The sequence below is a fragment of the Alosa pseudoharengus genome, unplaced genomic scaffold (assembly GCF_046254945.1).
Source record: "Alosa pseudoharengus isolate Yale_2024_CS ecotype anadromous, Long Island Sound unplaced genomic scaffold, YU_APseudo_1.1 YU_APseudo_1.1_scf_1, whole genome shotgun sequence".
Lineage (NCBI taxonomy): Eukaryota > Metazoa > Chordata > Actinopteri > Clupeiformes > Clupeidae > Alosa > Alosa pseudoharengus.
In genome coordinates, this window is record NW_027468564.1 from 53,360,719 (window position 1) to 53,378,726 (window position 18,008).

The 18,008-nt window shown below is 45.3% G+C and overlaps 3 protein-coding genes across 3 annotated transcripts in view; 2 read left to right on the forward strand and 1 right to left on the reverse strand.

The window, feature by feature from the left end:
* The window catches only part of LOC143133137 (inactive rhomboid protein 2-like), a 35,930-nt gene extending 26,312 nt beyond the window's left edge, over nucleotides 1–9,618 (forward strand). Inside the window, exons 14-19 of the mRNA XM_076292908.1 lie at nucleotides 76–139; nucleotides 642–736; nucleotides 983–1,058; nucleotides 1,385–1,485; nucleotides 1,628–1,781; nucleotides 7,178–9,618. Coding sequence (XP_076149023.1) covers nucleotides 76–139; nucleotides 642–736; nucleotides 983–1,058; nucleotides 1,385–1,485; nucleotides 1,628–1,781; nucleotides 7,178–7,597 — 910 coding nt within the window. The 3' untranslated portion in view covers nucleotides 7,598–9,618. The remainder of the gene's footprint in view (nucleotides 1–75; nucleotides 140–641; nucleotides 737–982; nucleotides 1,059–1,384; nucleotides 1,486–1,627; nucleotides 1,782–7,177) is intronic.
* Nucleotides 9,619–9,873: 255 nt separating this feature from the next.
* Nucleotides 9,874–12,579, reverse strand: aanat1 (arylalkylamine N-acetyltransferase 1). The gene is made up of 3 exons (XM_076274982.1): nucleotides 12,290–12,579; nucleotides 11,896–12,050; nucleotides 9,874–11,703 (listed from the first exon to the last, which is right to left on the reverse strand). Exons 1-3 carry the CDS (start codon nucleotides 12,441–12,443, stop codon nucleotides 11,398–11,400), a joined length of 615 nt encoding a protein of 204 aa, XP_076131097.1. The 5' UTR covers nucleotides 12,444–12,579; the 3' UTR covers nucleotides 9,874–11,397.
* A 1,387-nt stretch (nucleotides 12,580–13,966) lies between these two features.
* Nucleotides 13,967–18,008, forward strand: part of ube2o (ubiquitin-conjugating enzyme E2O) — a 25,920-nt gene continuing 21,878 nt past the window's right edge. Inside the window, exon 1 of the mRNA XM_076292918.1 lies at nucleotides 13,967–14,489. Within this exon, the coding sequence (XP_076149033.1) occupies nucleotides 14,058–14,489 (432 nt within the window). The 5' untranslated portion in view covers nucleotides 13,967–14,057. The remainder of the gene's footprint in view (nucleotides 14,490–18,008) is intronic.

Below are 18,008 nucleotides of genomic sequence, written 5' to 3' on the forward strand. Positions count from 1 at the left end.
ATATTCATGCTTTAACGTGATCTGCCATGATTCTCATCCGTGGTCTTTTCGCCCAAACATGGAACATGGCTACAGGATCTGTGAGGAGCCCGGCTCCATAGCACCGCACGTTTGGCCTGATGACATCACGGAGTGGCCGGTGAGTGGTGCAGGTTTAGTCTACTGAGGAAGCTCTTTGTGGAGCAGAGAGAACTGCAGTTCTGTTTATAACTGCTGCAACTCACTGCAGATGTTTCCAATGTGTTAAACAGAAAATGATTGTTAGGTGTAATAAACATGCTCCAACAGGAACCTTGTGGGGCAGAAATAAGGAAATCATGTGGGATGTTTTTGCATTGTTTAATGGAGAGCATGGAAAGCAAACTAGAAAGACCAGTCAGGAAATGAATTGTATAACTGTCTGGCTGTCTTCCTTATCTGAAAGAAGTATGTTTGCATAGTTTTCAAAGTAGTTTTCAAACAAATTTACAAATTTAAAAGCATTAACATGTAAATTACCCTCTCATATTTACCGGCCTTTTCTCTCATGTGGGTAATAGTTTTAGCCTCAAATTGATATCTCAGGATTATGTTACACTTGTGCATACAGACTGTGTATGTGTCTGTTTCAAGAAATATTGGACCTTTTCTGCTGTTCTCAGATCTGTACCAAGCGTGGCAGGTTGAACCAAACAGGCCTTCGGCACATGGACTGCAAGCTTAAAGGCCGGCCCTGCTGCATAGGCACCAAGGGCAGGTAAGCCACAGCTCCACAGGGCACTCACACATACACTCTGGAGTGCATGTAGTTAAAAAGAAATACAACTTCTGGTTAAATGGATCAAGTGGATTAAATTAATTAGTTGGCAGCAGGGGTGGTAAGTAGCTCAGAAATGTCTGCACTTAATGCCATGGTGTTGCTCAGTGTGATATCTCTCTCCCTCCCTCCTCTCTCTCTCTCTCTCTCTCTCTCTCTCTCTCTCTCTCTCTCTCTCTGGATCAGGTGTGAGATTGCAACACGAGAGTATTGTAGTTTCATGCGCGGATACTTTCACGAAGAGGCCACGCTGTGCTCACAGGTGCTTTTATGGAACATATGACTTGTTTTCATTTGAATACCTGAAAGCTCTCACGTTTTTAAGCTGTGCTTTACTTGCCTAGTGAGCAGGATATGGGTTAAAAATAAGATGTTTCTCATGCACACAAGAAAGCATCTGGTGCTTTCCAGAAATATACTTTTTTTTGCCCATGTCCTCTCGAGGGCTTTGAGTTTCTGGTGCGCATTAGAGCGGATCTGGTACGCATATGAAACTTTTTTTTATGCATGTAGCCCTTTAGGAGCTCTGTGCTTGCCTTAATCTCTCTCTCTCTCTCTCTCTCTCTCCCTCCCCCTTCGTGGCCAAAGGTAAATTGTTTAGATGATGTGTGTGGGCTGCTGCCCTTCCTGAATCCAGACGTGCCGGACCAGTTCTACAGGCTGTGGCTCTCCCTCTTCCTTCATGCCGGGTGAGAGAGACTCGCTGACCATTTCAGACTCACTCTTCTCCCCTCTCTCCCTCCTTAGAACAGCAGTCATGGAGTGACAATGTAAAAAGTAATTTTGTATTTTTTACTAAATTGTGTATTTTATCTGTGTGCGCGTGTGCAGACTGCTGCACTGCCTGGTGTCGGTGGTGTTCCAGATGACCATCCTGCGGGACTTGGAGAAGCTGGCGGGCTGGCTGCGCATCTCCATCATCTACATCCTCAGCGGCATCACCGGCAACCTGGCCAGTGCCCTCTTCCTCCCCTACAGAGCCGAGGTACAGTACGGCAAGCCCCTCAGGACATAACGCGCCAGCACAGTGGCTCAGATATATAGCGGTCAGCTCCCCCTGCCCCACGCACCACTATGATCTATCTACCTCTCCCAACTCCTCTCTTTTCATCCCTCCCTCTTTGGCACAGCTCTTCTCTCATTCAAGCTTATTCCCTTCTTTTTCTCCCTCTCTGTTTAAGCTGGGAAATTAACATTGTCATTGGGTTTATTGTGAACGGCATTTTTTTACTCAGAAGTGAACGCAGACACAAGGGTTCAGTGTGTGATCAGTTTTGAGGCAAAGAGAAACAAAAACACCACCTTGTGGCTCAGTCAGCAGGGGTTCCCTGAGGTTTAGCTGCGTGGGCCATGGCTTGCTCTGAGATTCCAGAACCCTCTCTAAGCCTGTGGCACGCTAGATCCCCCACGCTCTGGCAATTACAGTCTATGCTGTGCTGACCAACACATATTAAAATGATGTAAATAACACTGACCTTTACGTGGTTGGATACGTGGTTACGTGGTTGGTAACCTGCCTTGGGAGGTGTGAAAACTTAACGATGAGCGACGAAAAAAGGTGCTGGCGAGAAAATTGTTGTGGAAAACTGTTGTGGACCGAGCTTAGGTTCGGTCAGTGGAGGAGCTTTTTGTTGTGATTATCTGTCTGCAGTGACCGTCTGGACAGTGACCGTATAACCTTTTCACCAGTGTTTGTACTAGTCTTAACTGACTAGCATTCTTTGCTTTATATATTACATATTTGCTAGTTTTGCATTACCATTTCTGACTTGCAATGACTCTTGGATAGATACTTCACAGCTTCTTAATGTTGCTTATTGTTTACAAAGCTAGCAGCTTGGACCTGTTGTGTTTTTGAGATGTCGCTGAAGCATCTATCCCTATTCTGCATTAATGCCCAGGTATAATTAATCTAATTAATATTAAGTCCAACAGGTACTCTAAAGTCCTCTCAATGAAAATCCAGATTCTTTCTGTACATCCTCTGGACAGGGACTTCCCAATAAATGTGTGCAATCAGCTCACCTATCAGCAGCTAATCCCATTCCCTTTATCGTGTGTTTGATGTGCTGATGGAAAGTTGGGACACAATCCTCTTTCAGGGCGGATTAATTGTGTCTCAGCAATGCTATAAATGGGCCTGAGGTGCCGAAGCAGCCGGAGTTAAGTTTAGCTCAGCAGGAAGTGACGAGTGGCCAGGTGGATGGCCACACAGCCAGTTGTGCTACCTGACTGCGGTTAGACTACTTTGAACAGACCAGGAGCTTGAGTAACAATCCTGACGGTTCGACTACTTTGAGCCTTAGTAACAATCCTGACGGTTCGACTACTTTGAGCCTTAGTAACAATCCTGACGGTTCGACTACTATGAGCCTTAGAAACAATCCTGATAGTTTCTGGTGTTTTTATATGATTAATTGATGTCTTTTTGGGGTGATTGGAAATTAAGAGACTTTCACAGAGGTATGGGTGTATGTGACCCATATGTGTCTCTGTGCTGAGGTGTGTGTCTGTGTTCAGTATACATCAACATGTGTGTGTGTGTGTGTGTGTGTATGTGTATGTATATGTATGTATATGTTATTTAATGTTAAGAGACTTTCACAGAGGTATGGGTGTATGTGACCCATATGTGTCTCTGTGCTGAGGTGTGTGTCTGTGTTCAGTAAGCCCCTCAGCAGTGTTTCAGGGGGCGTCTGTCTCTCGAGGCCGGCTGTCAACCTGACATGCTCCATCAGGCACTGGCGTCACTGTGGCGTCAGGAAGGCATCATAAACCCATTGGCCAAAACACACAGCTGCAATGACCTGCAAGCTACTTAGGGTGCCTGTAATGAGGCTGAATTATCCTATTAGTCCACACCACAGGGCTTGTTGGCTTGATTCTGTTGCACAGCCACGGATGGTCACCTTTTGCTTGTAATGAAGGGGCATTTACAAGGATAACTGTTGTAGTCAGAGCACTGTGCAATCAAGGCAGTTGCCACTTCAAAGGCAAAACAATCTCTTCCCCTTTGCTTGGCCCTAATGCTGGGTCTTGTTTGGGAACCTGAGGGTGAATCCAATTCCTTGTTTCATCTCAAGTGCAACTGATGAGCAGCTAGGTGCTAATCTCAACATTAGCACTCTTGCTCTCCGTGTGACCTTTGCTCTTGCAGAGAGTCTCGTCAGCACGTGCCTCCGGCTAGGTGCACGTTTCACTGGGCAGTCAGGGTCATCGTAGTCCAGTCTGCACACCCTGAGGTGCATGATGGCTCTTAATAGAACTAGATTACAGACACACCGACCAGCTATGCAATCATTAGCTAAGGTATCATGGCAAGACCTAGGTATTTACAGGTAGTACTTACAGGAACTAATTATTAAGATACAAGTGCTTAGTATTTAAAGGGACACCAGGCAAGCCTGATGCTTTTTCTCTATGAAACTCCCCCTCGCTCGGTCTGAAGCTCTTTTCCTTTTCTTTGCGTCTTCCGTCAAGGGTTTTCACTGCTTCTTCGCCGGCTCTGCCATTATACACACGTTTGCAACAATCTCTAGCGTTTCGTTAGCCTGCCTCTGTGCTGTAAACTGATCCTTCTTCGGTCGGCGGGTAGGATACACCGAACTTGCAAGTGGGATATTCTTCCTACAGGCAGTAGGGGCGGGCGAGAGAGCCTTCATTCGCCCCGTAATGAGTCATTTAACCATATACCGACTTACAAAGATGATTAATTAACACGAAAACATTGCCTGGTGTCCCTTTAATTATCAGTAACCACACTCTCTTTTTTTGTTTCTATTTAGTGTTGTAAAGTGTCGATAGTTGTTCACCCTGACATGTTCTGGATGATTACTGTGATATTGTAAGGTTGGGCATGGGCCACTATGGCAAGCCCCCGACCAAACTTTATCTGGCCTTGTTCACCTTATTATGTTGATCCTCTTATGGAACAGAATGTTGACCCGTTTCCAAGGTCAATCGTGAATATCTGATTTGATGTTGGTACCAAATTTGTATGTAGAGCAATTGAGCAGAGTTCATTATAATCTGACTTTTGTGACGTTCTGACGTTTTGAAGCATCTTATATGCTGGGTCGGACATGAACAACTTAGAAGCATGAGGTCTTTCTTACCTCTAGTATAATAATGTGGCTATGCTGGTGTGCAGGAGTAATGAGAGCAACATCTCAGCTATTTGTTTGCTAAGCTTCTCTTTGGGCATTTCTTAAAGACGCATAAGAAAAGTCTGGTATTATGTCAGAGAATGTGAGCCCTATAAGCTCCTTGAGAAGTCTAGAGTCCTTTCACATGCTCAGCAGTCAGAAGTCAGGGAGTCCTCCAGCCTCAGCTTTCACTTCTCACTCTCCAGAAACGTGAGCATGACCGCGTGGTGCGGCGTGACTCTCGCTAATGCTAATGCTAATGCTAACATGGTTGTGGCTAGCACGTGACGGGCGTGTGTGTGTGTGTGTGTGACACCTATTCATGGGCGTGTGATGTGTGTTAGGGGGTGTGGCATGTGAAGAGCATGTGAAAGGGAGCACACCTCTCTTCTCGTCTCGTCTCTTCTCTTCTCTCTTTCTCTCTCCCTCTCTTTTCTTTGCCCTGCTCTGTCTTTCCTGTTGCCTGCTGAAGTAGGTGCCCTCCTCAGATTAGCCATCTGCTTCAGATGACCTGTCGCCACCATCCTGACGTCAGCCCCGACAGATGATCATCAGACAGGCCAGGCAGGCCCTGCTCTACTTGTATCTGAGAGAGTCAGTGTGAGGGAAAGGGCTTTGAGGTGAACTAAAGTTGAACTTGGAAAGTGTCTTTGTAAAGCCCAACACTTTTAGCCACAACATTAATTCCAACCATACATTGTTGTATATTGCACTTTAAATTGAGGTTGGAATCTGTGTGCAAATGTATGTGTGATTAAAGGCGCTCTAAGCGATGCTGGGTAACGTTACTTCTGTTGACGTTCAAACAAAACATGAAGCTAGCTCGCTACTTCCCTCCCATGGAATTGAAACTCTCCTAAACACGCATCTCGTCCGTGATTTGCTGCAACAGTTTGTTATGTTTTTATGAGCAAGGTTTGCCCAAGTTGTTTTGTGGCTGTTTTTGGAGCCTAGGTTGTCCACAGAGATCATGTTTTTTTACAGGCAGCTAGCGGATGGATAGGTGATGTTTGCTGTAAGTGACAAAAATTATTATTTTTTTTATCTCAACCGGTTGTAATTTTTTACACGTTTGTGTTTTCGTTGACAGATTTTTAGCCGATTCACGGTGCATCGCTACATCCCTAATATTTGAACAACCACATACATACAGTTTACATTTTGTTGCACCAGCAGGTTAACTATAGCTGTTATCTTGAGACACATGGCAGAAAAGGAGAGAAAGAACAGTCGTTATACGGACCGTAATAAGTGTAACTCCGTATTAACAGCACCAACATCTGTCGGTCTGAATAACTCCCGTCGGTTATTGCAATAATTGCCTGGTTGTCTGTTTTGTTAATTGTTGTTTGTTGTGAGCCTTTCTTTTTCCCCCGGCTATATTTGAGTGGCTCATTAATATCACACAAAGAGGTAATGGATGGCTAGTGGCGGCCCAGATGCTTGACTAGTATTAGCATTCACATGACAATCCCCTCTCATCTGACCCCACCGTCCACCGCTACAGGTTCAACAATGCACATTCAGCCAGTTCGTGTGTGTGTGTGTGTGTCAGTGTCTGTGTATGTGTGTGTGCGTCAGTGTAAGTGTGTGTGTGTGTGAGACATCTCTGCATTAAAGTAATAACAGCCTTGCCTCTGCACACTGCCATTAGAGGATGCATTAAGCCCAACAATGCAAGCAGGTTGTGTGATTTAGAAATAGTGGCAAGTTGTATTTGGATGATTCATTCATAAAATGTAAATCATTCACAACAAATTGTCCTTTTTTTATTCATGTTGATCTGTGAATTTCTTTCTCACATGGATGCCCTACAAACAGTGACTTATGAATGAAACCTCTCAGTTGCTACATGCATTAGCTTTCTTGTGTTAAAGACGTGGGCTACTCACACTGGACATGATTCACTTGTACCGTCCCGGGGTATGCAACGATTCTAGAGCACAGCAGCTCAACCGTGCCTGGGTACGGTTTGATAGTGTGCAGTGTGAGTGCGGACCAAGAAAGGCAGAGAACCGTACTCCGGCACGGTACAAGTGAACCATGCCCAGTGTGAGTACGCCCTTAGTCACTCGCTATCTCTGTCATCTGTCATAGCAGCAGTAGTAGCAACACTAGCTGATGCTATTCTTTTGGATGGTTCATTCATGACTTGTGTAACTAAGTGACTTGACACTAAAGGCTCTAATGCGATGTGGTTTCCAGTAACGACTGAGCTCTTTCTTTTGCTCTGCAGGTGGGTCCGGCCGGCTCCCAGTTCGGCCTACTGGCATGTCTGTTTGTGGAGCTCATCCAGTGCTGGCAGATCCTGGCCACGCCCTGGAAGGCCTTCCTCAAGCTTGTGGGCATCGTCCTCTTCCTCTTCTTCTGCGGCCTTCTGCCCTGGATCGACAACATCGCGCACATCTTCGGCTTCCTCAGCGGCCTGCTCCTCTCCTTCTCCTTCCTGCCGTACATCACGTTCAACACGTTCGATAAGTACCGCAAGCGGGCCCTCATCCTGCTCTCTCTGCTGGTCTACGTGGGGCTGTTCTCCTCGCTCATCGTCTGGTTCTACATCTACCCCATCAACTGGCACTGGCTGGAGCACCTCACCTGCCTGCCCTTCACCAGCAAGTTCTGCGAGCGCTACGACATCGACCACGTGGTGCACTAGGGGAGGTGCAACGACGTCGGATAGCTAACGCTATAAACGCCGTATGTCCTAAGTGCATGCGAACGTGAGTTGGTGACAAAATTCTGTTTGAGTACTCGATTGTCGGTGAAAGTGTCCAAACTGGACGCGTGTGAATACAACTTGATGCAGCGTGAAGCAGTGCTGTGCGGCGCGATGCGGTGCCGCGTTTTGAGCAGAACGTTTGTCGGGAACGCCCTGTTTCTATTTTTTTGTCTGTCGCGCGCGTTGTTCTACAAAACGTGACGCAATAGAATGGCATATCTCTTGGATTCAGTGTGGACAGTGAGCACTCAATGCTATTTGACAGTCGGGACGCTTGCATGCAGTTAGGACAAACTAACTTGTGGGGGGCGTATGGTGGGCGCGCAAAAGCACTACTAGAGAGAAAGTTACTCTACCCCACTCACAGGGTTGCTGAAGGAGCAAAGGGACTTCACAGGTCTGTGCAGACCATGTGCGCTGTCTGCTATTACGAATGAAACTGTGGACAACTACTCTGAGACCCTTAAGAATGGGCATTTTACCTCACAACATTTGTTACATTTCCTGCATATTTGTTGTTTTGCAACACTAAAGAAAATGTCAACGTTTTCATCAAGGAGCTCATCAGGGCACACGGTTTAGGACCTAATTAGAACATAAGCCATCCTAGACTTAGAACTTTTTCTATCAAGTGTTTGTGAGACATTCTGTTAGGCTTGAGGGTTTTGCCAGTGGGAAGTCATCAGAGGAGATGGCCCTTAGGCCTTACACTACAGTACAGTGTAGTCTGAATTTCACATTTTTAAGCCAAGAAAACCTGAGAAAAAAAAATCTGCCTTTTTTACAGAAGAAACAGTGCATATCTTTTCAGATCTACCATTTGTCAGTTCCTGTAAATGTTGTTGTTATTTAATGCCTTGATTCTTTTTAAGTCAAGCCAACTTACATCAGTGTGCTTTGAGTCTCAATTAGACTGACTGAACATGTTGGTATTCATAATACTGTGCAGCTTGATAATCAATGTCATCACCTTTCTGGCATCATTTCAGTTGACAGAACTGAAAATTGCATGTTATTCAGTAAGTTCCAAAGTGGAATGTAGCCTAAGTATTCATATTGATTTTATGGATTGTCACACATGCCCAGTGCATTTCCATCACATTTCATTTGTCTCCGTTTTGTTATAACGTGTTGCATTTGCCTTGAATGGAAAGCTTTTGAGTAATGTAGGGATGTGATTGTGCCAAGCTGAGAACGCCTGTCCAATATCATGTATAGCATGTACTGTGCCTTGTGGGTGGGCCACTGGCTCCTCTTCTCCACAGTTCTTAGACCACAACTCTAGTGCTGGACGTGCTGGACTAGCAGTCCCTTGCTGTTTACCGGAAAAAAACAGCCGTCACCACTGCCAGCCTCGTTCCCCTTGCACTTGGATTAGAGCTCTTGGCCTTGGTGAGTGTCTGGCTTTATCCGCTGTGAAAAGATGACTGTGAAATGGATTACAGCCTAATTGGGGCTTATATGCAGCTATGCGTAATCATGTACCCCCTTCTGTGTGACACATCTGGGAGTAGGATTCATGGGGATGGTAATATAGAGATGGTTAAGAGATACCACTGGTTATCTCTCTGACCATGTCTATTCATGGATATGGATGTTGCAGGGTTTTGATTTTAGTACCCTACTGCCTGTTTCTCTGACACAGAAGTGTGTTGCAGAGACCTATAGCCCCTTTAGGTTTTTTCAGTAGGATCTTGTTGACATTGGAATGCAGTGTGCCTTTTAAAAAAAAAAAAAAAATCAAGTTTTACTGCCTTTTATGATTGCATTAATTTGTATTAACAAACTGTACAGGTGGGATTGGACCAAATAGATAGTCACTTATTTAAAAAAAGGGAAATTGTAAAATTATATATACTGATATTTTTGATGGATTTTATATGTTATTCCTTTATGTGTGGATTAAATCAAATGTTTTTTCTTCTTTAAAACAAATGTAAATAAATGTTTTTCTCCTATGTCTGTGTACCAAGTACTAGCTGCCATATGTTAACTGGTGGGGTGTCCTGGGCTACTGACTGAGCACCTGCAACAGGTGGAGCTGGTGGATTTGTGTGGAGTGGCCTCCCCAGGGCCACCGTTTACACACCATCAAGTAGAATCTCCTCCATTCCCAATCTAGGGTGCTTTACCAGCCAAAGCACTACAGCTCCTGGACAGTTTGCTAGCGGGTTATTGTTTAACGTCTGCCTGGAATCAGACAAAGAGCAGCATCAATTTTGGGAAAATAATCCCATGATTTTTATTTTTGCTGTCAACAAAAGTAAGTCTTGTAAAACATGTAAAGGTGTCTTGATTCAAGACTTGAGGCAAAAGTGGTAGTTATTTCATCTAATAGGAAAATAACCAAGTCCTTCCAGCAGAGTTTCACCGCCTTACAGCATTTACGGACACATTGGTTGGTGTAATGACCATTTCCCTATACAACCTGGTCGGCAGATTGAAGATGGCCAGATGATGGCTTTTTTTTTTTGGGGGGGGGGGGGCAGTTGTGATAAATCACTGTTGTCGTTTGTATCACCCTGCATTTCAAAGGGCTGATCAAGTGGTCAATGGTGGCAGACTTGCTCCAGCAAATCCTCAGATGTTTACATTCATTAGAGCTCTCTAATGGAGCTGAAGGGGCTTGAGGTACTCTTGAGCTGCTAAAGCCGCACATGGAGGACTGGAGAGGTCCATCTGGAGGTTAGGGTTAGTGCCTTTTGGCTGCACAAGTGGCTCAAGCTGATCCGGAGTCAGTCCCAACCAACACAAACAACAATTAATAACAGTAGAAACTGTCTTCATCACAATATGAATACAACTGAACAGGTTTGCTATTTGTAATGAGCAATCCTTTGCTTGAGCTACATATTTAAAATAAGCCTGATGTGATATTGCATTTGGCTGCATGATAAATGTGTCAAGTAAAAATATATTAATCACAATAGGAAGAATACAATAGGCCTATGTTGTTCAGCAAATTGTTTACTCATATAGTTGAAATATCTGTGATGGCGTCTTGAATCACAAAAGACTTCAATCAAAAGGGGGTCCTAAATTGATGCTATACGAGTATTTTAATGCTTGCATTGCACACATACACAACCAGTGCAGCCACAAGACACTAACAGAGAAGAAGGGCCATAATTGAACTCCAGTAAGATGCACCTGCTGAATACATAGTACAAATTGTGGGGGAAGGATGAATACAATAAAGACTTAATACTGAAAACCATGCTGCTTAAGCCCAGTTCCTGCCCTCTCCAAACTCTTCTTCAAACTACAAATCTACTAATATTCTTAGAGACTATACAGTTAATTATAGAAATGATCTATGTCAAAACGTTCTATGTAAAAAATGTCCAACATTAAAAAAACATGATGCAAAATGAAAATATAAATACATTGTCCACACATAAATATAAAAATAACTGAAAATAAAACATGAATGTAATTATTTTCTAATTGCTGCAGTAGTCTCCAGCTGTAGGGTGAGCAAATGATGCTCATATAGGTCCTTTGCTGACTATGGGTCGTTTTTACTGGATCAGTGTTTTTTTTCCCCCGCAAACATCAACACTCATAGAGCCAACAAAGCATGAGACGTTTACACCTACACAACAAGCTCATGATAAACTCCAAACACTGGCCAAGGGCACATCTTCCCCGTCTTCAGTTGACTGAGACTGACCACAGAAACCAAACAAACACGCAAGCAACATCAATCACATCACACGGTCCAGAGACCATTCGGCTCAGCAACCGCTGTTGCGACGCATAAGAGCGTGGCCCCGGACATGGTACAGCATCTCGGTGAAGGTAAGGGGGCCCACGGTGATCTCGCACGGGCCCTGCACCTTAAACCCAGACTTCTGGTAGAAAGGCACCAAGAAGTCCTCGCACATGAGGACGGCGCGGCGCACGTAGGGCAAGCACCGCAAGTACTGCAGGTAACGCCACATCAGGATGGAGCCTTTGCCCTGCTGACGGAAGGTACGGTGGACAGCTAGCACGTGGATGTGGACAGTGGATCCATGGGGTTTATGAAGAGTCAGCGCATCCTGTGTCGACAGAAAAAGAATCAAGGTAAAACTACTTTAGTAGCTGTCTAATTGCTCTTCCTCTCTGCCAGTGTTGACTAAGTAAATTTACATTACTTTATTTCTCAAGGCTAACAAATTTGAATGTTCAAACTTGAAGAGCATATGCTCCAAAGGAAATAAAACAGCAGAGGCAGAATTCATGTTTCTAACCGTGGTTAGCCGCTCCTGGTCCCAGAGGGAGCCGATGATGAAGGCTACCAGTCTGCCTTCCTCGAACCACCCCAAAGACAGCTCCGGACAGAGTGTGAGAAAATGACGCACCTCGTCCAAGTGCAGGGGACATTCTCCTGACACGGAGATGAAAGCTGTTGAAAAATAGAAGATGAGTGTAACTTAAGTCTTACGTCCCTGGATTCTATACAAAATTACGATTAGATGGTTTGGCTTTAGATAAATTTACTCTATAAATGCCTCGTGCTACTGTAAAGGCGTTACAACTTTAAACACAACAAACCAGTGCTTGTTGCTCTCCACATTATATCATCTGACGAATTGTAATAGAAATCGAATTGAAACGACTTGTAAAGCAAAAGTGGTACTTTACCTTCCCTCTCGATCTCAAAAACACTGATAGCGTCCTCCGGACTGAGGGAGCGAAACTCGCTGGCCGGCAGTGTGTGGCGACGCTGACGTCCGGGAGAAATCGGAGCGCGCGTGTGGAGAGTATTGAAAAAAGGTAGGGCACTCACAACCGACATTGTGATGGATCTTTGTCCTTTTCTTGAAAATGAAGCTCTTTTATGGTTGACTTGCTTCTATTCCTCGGTGCTCCCTCTTCTGTGTTCTGTAGGCCAAGCCCAATTACTTGTTCATCTGACAGCCAAGATCAATGCGTAAAACTGTGCCGCGGTGGAGCAAGTCGCGCGTATTTATACTGGAGGCGCTTAAGCGCACTTAGTCATGAGCTGACATAAGTGGGGGCGTGATGACCAATTTACAATTTGTTTTCACGAAAACGTTAAACTAGCGTGTTTACATCATTTGTTTGGGATTGGGATTATCTCGCCTAACCGTTACGCACGTTCTTACCGGCGATGACGTGTCTGTCAATACCATCACGTCGTTTTTTTCTTAATGTATGGGCCCCTGAAGTCCGATTGTCTGACTACCACGAGCTCACTTTTAAAATCCATCTCGTGATGTTATCTTACACTCCTGCCGACTATATGGCCACACACATGACACATGCCATCATGTAGGCTGTTTGTTGATGGAACAAATCTCCGTTAATCCTTCACAAAACAGTTGATGACTAAACTAATTCCAAGATTTTCCCTTTTGCTTTCCGGTAACAATCATCAAACTTTAACGGGGATTAGAACCTTTGTGGAACATGGATTACATTGTTTATAGGCCTACCCGAGACACTGTTTACAATAACAGTGCCCAATAAGGCATCTGCTAATTTAGGCTACTAGATCTAAATGGTAGATGAATGATGGACCTCTATAACGGCAATAATTAGGCCATGACTCCAGTGGCAAACCCGCCATGATTGTGTTCTTGCTTGTTTGAGAGTGCTTGAGGAAACTTCCCACAGGAGAACCTCGATAATCAGACAACCTCGACTGAACCCACTGAACTGCCAACCAGAACCCAGAACTACTGTGTATAACCATCTTTGTATTTTGGTCGGCTGTATTAGTCACATGCATACCACGACTCGTTACTACTCCGACCGATATACAGACACAGATGTCAGTTCCCAGTTTGTGAAGACTGGGGCTTAATGTTATGATAGGCCCTATACTAGAAGGTATGCCAGGATGAAGCGCGCATGTAGAACTACGATACTGACACCGTGCGGCCAAATTAATTTACCATGTTGCGTGGGTGGAGCTGAACATGTGCTTTATTGTTGGATAGGTTATTACTACCGGTGTTATGTGACTACAAAATAGCTTGTCTTTTAGGTTCTTATTATAGCCTATTGTGCAATTATAGACTGCTATATTCGCTGCATTCCAGTTGATGTTAGGCGCGCCAAATTAAAACAAACACAATTTGCCTTTTAACTCAATTTAACTAGCTATCTAAATAATTATATGAGTTGATTTTTTTTAATATATATAAATTAGTAGGCCTATAGGCTGACAGGTGGTCATTCTGTCGTTGCATATTGTTAACATCTTGTGAGTATTGTCAGGCTGTTATTCCACTCCCTCTTTTGAAACGGCTTCGTCGCTTCTACCAACGTGCGGTGATACGTACCGACGTAAACACGTGCAGGTCCCTGGTTACAGGTTTCTGCTCATTATCCCTTCTCTACCATCCCTCTCGCTCTTTCGCATCATTCCCCGACAACAGCAGCGATGGCGGAACCCGTGGCATCGGAGGCTACAGACGCAGCATCCCCATCCCCGACTCCAGCCCTTTCCCCGGCAGCTAGCCCAGGATCCGAGCCTCCTTCCATGGCGCTCTCTCCTTCAGCTGGAGGATCTGAACGACTCCTTTTCACCCACGACCTAGTCTCAGGTCGGCATCGTGGGTCGGTCCGATTTGGCCTTGTGGTAATGATATATGGCGAGGATGATTTTGACTCTGATTCGGACATAGATGTGGACATAGCGGGCGATGGCGGAGGTAAAGGAGGTGGTGGTGGCGGCTGTGGGGTATGTGCTGTCTCCGGTAACTCTGATACAGAAAACGGTGCTGCGGACTCGCGGACACGGCCTCTGGGAAGAGGTTTTGTACGGGTGCAGTGGTATCCAGATGGAGTAAAGCAAGACGTTCATGAAACCAAGGTAAGTGTAAAATGTAGCACTACTTTCTCACAATATTTAGGCTATTTCATTGTTGGCTGGGTATCACACCCGGGAAATGTTATGCTAACATTAAGGTTGTTCGTTTGTTAGCCAGTATTACCAGCACCACACCAACATTTTAGTCAGCTAGCTAGCTAACGTAAGATGTGCTCATTAGCTGACTATTGCTAACTGTCTTATCCAGTACAACGCCTCGTTGAACACCCGATATGAAGTAGTTGGCCAGCAAGGTCGCAAGGGAATGGACAATATGGCAAGGAACGCAGTGATGCATTAGCTTGCCTTGCTAGCTACTTCACGTTGTCAGTTCAAACAAACTGGTTGTCAAACAGCTACTCGCTACATCTAACGGGAAGAACATATACAGGCCATGGAAAGGATTGCATGTAGGTTCAGTAAATCAGTCAAGCAATTTGCAATGTGCAGAGATTCATGTTGCATACAGAACAAGTTAACAAGCTAAGGTCCATGCACTAACAGCTAACGTTAACCCATTGCCCGGTAGATGGAATCCTGCCAAACAACTTTGAACGTGACAATGACTTATCCTGCCTACATTTGCTGACTTGTGAAAAGTCCCGAGCTCGTGTGTACAAGCCATCTAAAGACCACCAGAATCACAATATTTTTTCAGCTTTCATTGCCATTTACAGCGTGCAGCTGTGAGGCGGTTAGACAGGGTTGTTGCTGGAATTTAATATCACTGTGTCATGGTAGAAAAAGAAAAGCAGATTAATGCTATGTTAGAATTAAAAATGTAATTAGTTAAAATTAAAATCGAATTAAAATCTCTTTCCAGCACATAGTTTCTCTGCCACATCATGCAAGTTGTAGGCCTACATCAGCAAGGATCTACACAGTTATTTGACCAAAGGATGGTCATGCATGATACATTGCTGGGGCAGGGAAAAGATGGAGCTAGGGACTACCAGAGTCCCAACATAACATGATTGGCCTAGAAGGTGCTCCAGCTCTTGCATCCCTTTGCAGTCCATTGTGTGAACATGAAACGCTCTGGTTGAGTCTGGTGTGTGGAGTGGCCTCTGACTCATGACAAAGCCTCATCTTGTTGGCTGTGGAGGAATAATGGGAGTCAGTGGCAGTTTGTAAACAGACTCTATGTTCTTCCGACTTCCACCCAGTAGCCATCAGTCAAGCTGCGATGCTATACTATAGAAGGAGAAGGTTACAAAAAAAAAACACCCCTCGCTTTTCTTGATGTCTGGAACCTACCCCCATAAGAGCACAACCTTGAGATTTGCCAGTGGCTTTTTTGTAATAGAATTTGCTTTCAATCAAAGCTGGGTTGGGGTGGGTGGGTTTAGCAATTTTCATTGGCCTTATAATAATTATGAACCAATTACTATTAAAAATGGTTGAAAGGTTGAGTGACAAGATCTCTGATTAATATTTGCTTGTTAGAAGTTGTGTCTAGTTAGCCTTATATATTGACTATGGAATATAACACAAGAGATTAGCTGTTGGTGAGAGACCATTAGAAGGAAGGTCAGATTGATCCATCTAGGCCTAAGTGAAGCCGGGCATCTTTGGGGATGACTGTGCTATATCTGGCGTTACGGCATCCCATGACGGCCATTTGTCAGGCCTGGACTGCAGCCTCTGCTGGCGTAATTGCTGTCGCCCCAAACCCCTGACTTTTCCACCATCTGTTAACAAGGGTTACTGCTGCTGCTGCTGCTGCTGCTGCTCCTTCCCTTGCTTGACATGAACTACCAGACAGGACTGTTTACTGCAGTCCTCAACATCTTTTGGTGGGCCTAAATCCAATTAGTTTAGGCGGGGTTGCATTTCTACAGTAGCAGTAAGACCCTGTTTTGTAGAGGCATTGGGAGGTGATTGCTTATATGCGACACATATTTGTTGCCCTTCATCAGAGTGAGTCCTTGGTCTCCTTGGAGATCACAAGCACGCAGTCCAACACAGGGGCTGTTAATGAAAATCAGCTATTGAGCGGGACATGCCGTCTCCTTTGAAAAACATCCCACCACCTTGCAGTGTATAGTGTTTGTTGTGGAAATTCATCCTTGGGAGGCAGACACTTTTCAGATTAATAAGACGGGGCACTGCACAACCTGCACAGACACGGCTTTGATTGAAATCTATTTAATGATGAATGCCCGCCAAGGTGTGTGTGTGTGTGTGTGTGTGTGTGTGTGTGTGTGTGTGTGAGTGTTTAAATTCAGTCCCTAAAAGCGAGAAGTCAGTAAACACACTTGACTGCATGCCGTTCTGCGAGTCTCGTTTTCTAAGATAACAGAGAGAGTGGGGCATGCTGATCAAGTTAAGGCATGTTGATCAAGCTGATTTAAGAGCCCACCACCCCCACCCCAGCCCAGCCCTGAAGTGCCCCATCACCGCTGAAGTCATTAGGAGCCAACGCCCTGTCCGGCAGGCCTTCCCCTGGGGATGGATGGAGCGGGAGAAGGAGAGAGGGGGGAGGATTGGAGAGATGACACAGCAGAGGAGGAGAGGAGAGGAGAGGAGAGGAGAGGAGAGGAGATGGGAAGGCTGGGTTGGTGGGGGAGGGGGATGGGGCGGGTGAGAGTGAAGTGGCCAGGTCTGCTGTCGACTTGGGTGCAGTGGGACAGATGGTAGCTATGCTAATTAGCTTGTTTCTCCCCTCTTTATTTTAAATCTAGCCCCCGATGAAGAGTTGGCGTCCCTTATCTGTTATCCCACTCCAGTCTCACACACCCCATTTTTAGAGGCAGCCTCAGTCTTCATGCGGCCCTCAGGCGCATTAACAACAATAGCCTCCATCCGCATGGCCTGCCTCATGTAGCACTTCAGTTTTTTTCTACGGTTGGCTTTTGCGTGGGTGAATATGAATGTTTATTGCCAGAGCTATTTAATATTTGTGAGATGCTGTGAGACACACACACACACACGCACACTCCGCCGTTGCTTCCAAAGCAATTTGGAGAAGAGTCACGTCTTTCCTGGCAATGTCCTAAGCACCAGTGTGGATGAATGCATGGCTCTCCCATCCCATCCCATCCAGGTTTCTGCACACGCTCAGCTCAGGGAAATGGAGTGAACAGGGCCAGTGATTGATGGGGGTGGGGGGGGCTCTTGAGTCAAATGTCACTGAACCCATAAACGTCTCCCAGGCAGGCGGGCTCAATGAGGCATCTGCCATGCTTTTGCTACCCGTCCCAGGACCCAACCTACGCAGCGCACACGAGCGCTCGTTAGCATGTAGCATCGCAGCTTGCTTGCTTTTTTCTGCACAGTCATCCTGTGTGCTCTGAGTGTGCGTGTTGCTATTGGATGAACCTGGTGACTGGTTACCAGCCAAGCCCCCGCAGGCCAGCCCTTTTGTTTACGCTGGTATTCTAGCACTGCTGGGGCTCCGATAGCCGTCACCTAATTAGGACTGGCGATCGCTTTAAATAGGCTTTTAAATTTCCATTTTCTCTTCACTTAGGGAAGCATGTTCCTGTCAGCGAATCTATTTAGGCCATGGCAGCACTTTTT